The following is a 7,491-nucleotide window of genomic DNA, read 5'->3' as shown; positions in this document are numbered from 1 at the left end:
CCGTCCTAACGGGAACCACTGTGGCAAACCTGCAGGTGGCCCGTCTGGTAAGTCCTCACATTGGCTACAGCACACAGTTAGAATGTAAGCTCTTGGGGCAGGGATTCCGGTCTCTGAATATGAACCTCTATGAAGCTTTCCCGTGTTATCCGTAAGCCTGGCACACACACCGTGCAGAACGCCAGGTCCCTCGGTACTGTGAACGCCTCCTGTTTTCAGAAACGATCAGCTCCACTTGGTTCTTTCCTCTAGCTACAGGCTCAAGGACAAATCCAGGCCCAGTCAGGGCAAACCGCACAAGTGGCCCTGGCAAAGTCTCCTGTGGTTTCCGCGGTCGTGTCGTCTGCAGGAGTCACCACGCTTCCGGTTACTGTGGCAGGGATCAGCGTCGCCATCGGGCAACCTCAGAAAGCGGCAGGTATGGAATTGGTATTAAATACGACACAAGTGCACCGCGGCGACCCTAGCACCACAAGGATTCCAGCTTGTAATAGAGGAGGTGGGGATACAGTAACCAGGATCCATAACTGCATTGTATTTCTTTACTTCAGGAGTTTAGGAAACCCTCTGACATTTCCGACTCAAGGCCAAATATATAGGAGATGTAGCCAATGTTATTGCGCCGGCGTCTGGTTAGCGTCCGTATTAGTCCCGCCCCATTTCTTGCACGCAGCCCGTGTGAAAACGAGTGCTTCTCCCGCTGCTGCGTTGTGTACATCTCGCTGCTGCGCACCAGCAATAACGGGTACATTTGTACAGTAGTGACATATTGTATAAATCGCACAAATTACAAGGTGTATGTAATGTACGTCCATATACAAACAGTAGTGTGTGTGAGCGCGCATGTATGTGTGCGTGTTTGTATACACACACATTTATATACACGCGCACTAAAACTGGACCAGAACTGCATATATAATTGCAGATCCTTATCTCTGGTGTCACAGAATGATTTCTCCATGTTTGGTCTGCAGGTGGGCAGTCTGTGGTCACTCAGCCCTTAAATGTACAGCAACTTCTGAAGCTAAAACAGCAGCAGCAGCAGCAGAAGGTCTTGCAGTCTCAGGGAGCTCCAGGACAAGCCACTGTGCAGCAGAAGGTACCACCGCTGTACTTGTCCAGTCCTGCTGGTTATATTCTCCCGTCTCTAGTCACGCGACTGGTGGAAACTAAAGCTAGTTTATCAGACAAATATCCTGACAAACCACATTCTTCCTTACTTGGTAGGAATCTCTGAATGTTTTACCAGAACGGGTGGGCAAATCTAGTCCTCAAGGCCAGGTTTTCATGATATTGCTGCTTCAGCACAAGTGGCTCAATCAGTGGCTCAGTGGAAGACTGCACCACCTATGCTGAAGCAGGGATATCCTGAAAACCTGACCTGTTGGTGGCCCTTGAGGACTGGCGTTGCCCACCGCTGTTCTAGAATGTGGTTCTGGTAAAATAAGGTTATCTGTTACATAGAGAGGCCCCATGCACCAACAACACCCCCACAAAGCATCAGAGAGCACAGATAATAATAGCACCCCAAAACTCAAGCTTCTTATCTAATGTGCTGTTACAGGAAGTGCAGAGGGTAATGGGATAGCCATGCATGTACTAACGAGGGTAATGGGATAGCCATGCCTGTACTAACGAGGGTAATGGGATAGCCATGCATGTACTAACGAGGGCAATGGGATAGCCATGCCTGTACTAACGCACAGCTTCATGTCTGCATTGCTTCCAGATAACAGCGCAGCAAGTGACCGTCCAGGCTCAGCAGCAGAGCCAGCCGCAGAAGGTGACATACTCCACACAGCCAGCTATTAAAACCCAGTTCCTTACCACCCCGATCACCCAGGCTCAAAAGCCGCCGGGAGCCCAGCAAGTGCAGGCACAGATCCAGGTAACCGCTGCTTTGCTGGCTCTCTGCCATTAATGTACTCGTTATATTGGGGTGCAGAAAACAGAAGCTGCATTCACCCAGGCAACAAAATCATTCTTTGCCGGTCATATTAGATTGCAGAAGATTATTTATCCCGGCGTTTGTGAAACCGGAGCTCCTCTGTAAATACTGTGGCCCGACTTATATGTCTATATCAGGGGTAGCCAACTCCAGTCCTCAAGAACTACCAACAGGTCAGGTTTTCAGGATATCCCTGCTTCAGCACAGGGGGCTCAATCCGTCCCAGATTCAGCACAGGTGGCCTAGTCTTCGACTGATACACTGATTGAGTCACCTGTGCTTAAGCGGGGATATCCTGAAAACCTGACCTGTTGGTAGCTCTTGAGGACTCGAGTTGGCTACCTGTGAATTATATTGACTTGTTTTCTAAATTATTTTAGAACACTTTTTTTTCCTTTTGTATGTGTTCAGACATTTCTCTGTGTTAGACACAGGGTGCTTGGCGTTTAACTATTGTGTGTGGTTTACCTGTGTTTCGTATTAATCAGCCCTCAGGTTGAGTGAGGGTGAGTGAGTAAGGCAGCAGCTCCTGGGGCTTCCAGGAATGTTGACATTGGCAGCAGCAGTAAAACGCACGTTTTTGTTCTCTTTATCTTTTTAAATGGTGTATTTGCAGCCCTGATTTAGAGGAAACAGTCTGAACCTCCTGCTAGAAGTGCAACCAGCACCTCGAGCTGCGAACAGATAACATGTTTACATCTTTTGTTGTTTGGCGAAAGAAGACCAGCGGGTGGCGGGCAAATGTTCGCCCGGGGGGAAAGCCCAACCCACCTGGCCCAAGAACCAGGCTGCCCACAAGCCATATGCACACACCATGCAATAAGCAGGCTCTATACATCATACAAACGCCAGGAAGGCCAGACAGCTGGAGGTTGCAGTAATCGAGACGGGAGAGAATGAGGGCCTGAGTCAGAGTTTTAGCAGTCGAGTAACAGAGGAAAGGGCGTATCTTTGTGATATTGCGGAGGAAAAAGCGACACGTTTTAGAAATGTTTTGAATGTGAGGGGCGAATGTGAGAGAGGAATCGAGTGTGACCCCTAGGCAGCGTGCTTGGGCTACTGGGTGAATGATCGTATTTCCAACAGTAATGTGGAAGGAGGTAGTAGGGCCAGGTTTGGGAGGAAGTATAAGGAGCTCTGTTTTTGCCATGTTAAGTTTCAGTCGGCGAATGGCCATCCAAGATGATATTCCAGAGAGGCATGCAGAAACTTTGGTCTGTATAGCAGGTGTAAGGTCAGGGGTTGAAAGGTAAATTTGTGTGTCGTCAGCATAGAGGTGATATTTAAACCCAAAAGATGTGATTAGGTCACCTAGAGAGAGTGTGTAAAGAGAAAAGAGAAGGGGTCCCAGGACAGAGCCCTGGGGTACCCCCACAGAGAGATCAATAGAGGAGGAGGAGGTGTTGGCAAAAGAGACACTGAAAGTACGATGGGAGAGGTAAGAGGAGATCCAGGATAGAGCTTTGTTCCAAATACCAAGAGTATGGAGAATATGAAGGAGAAGAGGGTGGTCCACGGTGTTAAATGCTGCACAGAGGTTGAGTAATATGAGCAGAGTGTAATGACCTCTGTCTTTGGCAGCATGGAGGTCGTCAGTTATTTTAGTGAGGGCTGTTTCAGTAGAGTGAGCAGTGCGGAAGCCAGATTGTAGCGGGTCTAGAAGAGAATAGGTGTTGAGAAAGTGTAGCAATCGAGAGAATACAAGACGTTCAAGGAGTTTGGAGGCAAAAGGCAAGAGGGAGACAGGTCGATAGTTAGAAGGACAGGCAGGGTCAAGCTTTCTGTTTTTGAGTAATGGTATAACGGTAATTTACAAGTATGTTTCACTGTCAAAAAGCTTCCAAAGCAACGAGTATGAAATTAGCAGAAGCAGAGAGTCCAGGGGTTACGTCCAGGCTCGGCGCGGGGCGCCAGTTAAAGAGCTGAAGGATTTTGAAGACCTAAGCATAATTTAGAGTTTGTACAATGTATCAAAAAGTAAATGGAGTCTGGTCATTTTCTTTTCTTATTTTCATACAAGGTTGCAAAGCTGCCTCAGGTGGTCCAGCAGCCGACAACAGTGACCAATATTCAGCAGATGGTATCTGCCTCTCAACAGGTCAGTTTGTGAATTGAAATATACTATGAATTTTGAGGTCATATCCTCGGGGAAAGGGGTATACAGAACAGTGCCCCACTTCAGAGTCGTGTTACAATGAGCAGGAAGAGATGAGCAGGCCCGCCGTCAGTGAGGGACAGCTGGGACTCCTGTCCCGGGCCCAGTGAGTAAAGGGGCCCAGACCCCTTGCCGGCATACCCTGCAGTGCAGGCCTCCTGGAAGGTGTTGCCAAGGGGGGCCTGTTGGAAGCGGGTGTCCTTGGAGGTGCCTGTCGAGGCAGCATGCTGTAAGCGGGTGTGAGTCTCAGCTGTCAGGCACCTCTGTTGTGACCCTCCAGCAAGCAGCTCTGCAGGCCCCCTCCACAAGCCTGTAAGGCTCCCTCCTCTCTCTCATTCCCATCCCCAATCTCTTCTTTCCCCCCCCTCTCTTCTCCCCCCCTCTCTTCTCCCCCCCCTTCTCTTCTCTTCCCCCCCCCCCCCTCTCTTCTCTCCCCCCCTCTGGTGAGAGTCTTGAGGACTGGCATTGAGCAACCCTGATATATTCAATGCCTCTCCAGGATTGCAGGCATGTAAATTATGTGATGGTAAGCCCCCAGAGACTGTTTTCTGAGAGCGCTGGGGATCGCTTTCTCAGTTATGGTTTTGTCCATTGTCTAATACGCAATGTCTTTTCAGGGCGGTTAGTTGCTGATCACACGCATCCTTTGTTGCAGATTCAGTCTCAGACGGTGACTTTGACCCAGACGACGGCCGCAGGGCAGCAGCAGGTGCAGGTGATTCCAGCCGGTTCGGCCGCAGCGCAGGTGGTGCAGCAGAAACTTCTCCATCAGCAGCAGGTGGTGACGGCGGCGTCATCACAGATCCAGGCTCCCGCCTCTCAGAGTATGGCGCCAGCACCGGGCACAGCGGAAACCCAGAACCCGCAGGCTAAGCTGCAAGTCCGGACCCCGACTGTCCGGATCAAGGCACCCACTAAACCCAGCTGAGACGCAGGGAGAAAGAAGGAAAGCTCATGAAATGTGCATCTCCCAGCGCTTTTCTCACAAACTCGCATAACAAGCACCTCCAAGAGACTCCTAACTGTTGTTTTTAGGTCAAATCTGAGAGAAAGTGTTTAGTCAGTCAGAAAAAAAAAAATGCAAGTGGAATTTTGTGAATGTAACAAAACAAAAAGAATAGGAAAAAAGGGGATAAGAAGTCTCGGTTTCATCCACATTCAGAAGAGAATAAGCAAGTACATTTCTGGGAGAGATGTGTCAACGCACAATTGGAGCAAAATTGACATGTTCTGTCATTTTCATCTTGCATCTGTGTGTTAATGTATCAAGGTCTTTGCTCCAATTTCTTCACCATGCGCATCAGCTTCGGCTTTGTGGGAATGAAAATAGGAGTTTACATGACACACAGATTGACGGGGCGTCAGATTTTGCGCCTCTAATCTTGTATTGGCGCCCCCAAAACATCTGGCCGGTCCGGGTTAACGTGAACTTCTCTTGCTCACAATTTCGCTTTAACGTAGCCAATCACTTACATTTTGATGCAAACGCAAGCAGGAAACGGAGCAGTACGCTGAAACAAAACTTCTCTTTACTCGATACATCTCCCCCCGATGTTTACTTGTGGCGGAGTGCATGTTACAATGCATCGTAATGTGGTTTCGGAGCAGAATAACTAGCAGAGTGGCCAACCCACGGACTTGTGAATAGTTTGAACAGTTGTCTGTTTAATGAGGTCTGTTGAAGGTTTTTGTGTTGTTTGGCTGATGACCTTAAATGTAGCGCTTCGTAGATGGCAATCCCAATAGAAGACAACCCATCTACATCCACAGAGAGCCGACACCTCCCATGGACTGGCTAAGGCTGTCCGCTCTGAGTGCGTTTCCCCACTTGTAGAGGGCCACATGGCCATTCCGGAAACCAACCACTTTGACATCCATCTCCTTCCCCCTGCTACAATTATGAGCAGACTTGTAATTGAATGTGAAGCGAGTACCTGCCCAAGTATGATGAAGAAGCCGCTTTGACACCGCTTGCGCCCTCTTGTACAGACTTCCTGTTGGTGTTTCTGTGTTTTTTTGTCTCTTTATTTTGCACTTTTTCCCCTGCCCCTCCCATTCTTCATACTCCGATGCAGAAGACAATATTTGTGGCATGTTCAAACCGCACAAATTTGTATAGTCTGTGTATGTGGGGAAATGCCTGACCTTCTCAATAGCAAATCCCTTATTCAATATGCTGTGAAGCCAGTTCCCAGTGCTGCAGAATAGTTCTGATCCATTCAACTGAACGGAACAGAACTTTGTCTTAAACAAAGAGGAAGGCAGCTTCATTGGTGGATAACAAAGCAGGCGGACTCTCTGTTGTCATAAATGGACTTCTATGTCTAGGGACCTCATTTTCCTCCCTTGTCCCTGCATCAAAAATATTCACGTGGCCTATGGTAGTGTAAAGCTGTCTGGTTAATATCACCACGTTTAACGAGAGCAGTTTCAGACATCTAACACAGCCTTGGCCACTAAGAATATTACACACAGAAGGTTAATGTGCAGACGTTTTTGCAGCTTCATACAATTCACCCACTGTCAGATCTGCAAATCCAAAGTAGTTTCCACGGGAAGGGATTGCGTTACAATTCAGAAGTTTGAAGTCTTATATTTGCACATTTGCACTGTCCCCTGTAGAAATGAATGTGTGTGTGTGTACTTGTGTGTCAGTCAAGGCAAAGCATTTGAATAGTGTACTAAATGGTATTAAGACCTGCAGTGCTATTTTTACCACTTATGCGTAGAATGGGCTTTTCAGTTCATTGATTTGCAGGCCTCTGCATTAGCTGGAGACTAAATGGAAACGCAACCATTTTCCAGTATGTCATTTTCTTTTTATATCAAAACTTAAATATCTGTGTTTCCCAGGCTTCCCATGAAGTCAAAAAAATAAATAAATAATTCGTAATAAAAGGGAAAATAAGTAAGAAAGGAGTTGGAGTCATTTCATAAAACTGAAAAAACAAAAACGAGAATGAGAAAATGTTATATTCTGGAAGGGTCCGTTTCCCCTAAAGCCTGCTTCCCAGCGGTTTCTTTGCGTGTGCATGAATGTCAGTAACGTGTCCGCGTTTGTCTGTATTTCTGTTTTGTTCATGTTTGCCAAGATGAAGGATTTTTGTTATATATATATATATATCCATTTTTTTAGTTGACACCCCTTTCGCTGCCCGAGGGTAACGCGTTTGCACACCTCACGAGCAGGGAAAGGGTTTAACATTTCCCCCCTGAACCATAATGTGTTCGACGTGTACATAGTTTGTGAACACACATTTGTACGTGCTGAGTAGGATTGTAATTAGTGTTGCATAGCACCGCGTTGCCTGTGTAATAAACGTGTACATTTTTATATAAACGGTCACTCGCTTGGCTCTTTTTATTGATTTTGAACATCGCCAGACAG

The 7,491-nt window shown here is 47.4% G+C and overlaps 1 protein-coding gene across 14 annotated transcripts in view; it reads left to right on the top strand.

Annotated features, from left to right (window-relative positions):
- The window catches only part of EP400 (E1A binding protein p400), a 70,369-nt gene extending 62,878 nt beyond the window's left edge, over window positions 1-7,491 (top strand). For 5 of the 14 annotated variants that reach the window (XM_075568627.1, XM_075568625.1, XM_075568623.1 and 2 more), the window contains 6 exons: window positions 1-47; window positions 253-418; window positions 975-1,099; window positions 1,730-1,888; window positions 3,969-4,046; window positions 4,759-7,490. The exon at window positions 1-47 is cut by the window's left edge and continues 166 nt beyond it. In XM_075568627.1, the coding sequence (XP_075424742.1) occupies window positions 1-47; window positions 253-418; window positions 975-1,099; window positions 1,730-1,888; window positions 3,969-4,046; window positions 4,759-5,031 (848 nt within the window). In that variant the 3' untranslated portion in view covers window positions 5,032-7,490. Of the gene's footprint in view, window positions 48-252; window positions 419-974; window positions 1,100-1,729; window positions 1,889-3,968; window positions 4,047-4,758 lie in introns of all 14 variants that reach the window. The other 9 variants (XM_075568634.1, XM_075568633.1, XM_075568632.1 and 6 more) reach the window with 5 other exon arrangements.

The sequence above is a fragment of the Ascaphus truei genome, chromosome 13 (assembly GCF_040206685.1).
Source record: "Ascaphus truei isolate aAscTru1 chromosome 13, aAscTru1.hap1, whole genome shotgun sequence".
NCBI lineage: Eukaryota > Metazoa > Chordata > Amphibia > Anura > Ascaphidae > Ascaphus > Ascaphus truei.
Note: the sequence above shows the minus strand (reverse complement) of the source record. Positions and strands in the feature narration are given on the sequence as shown.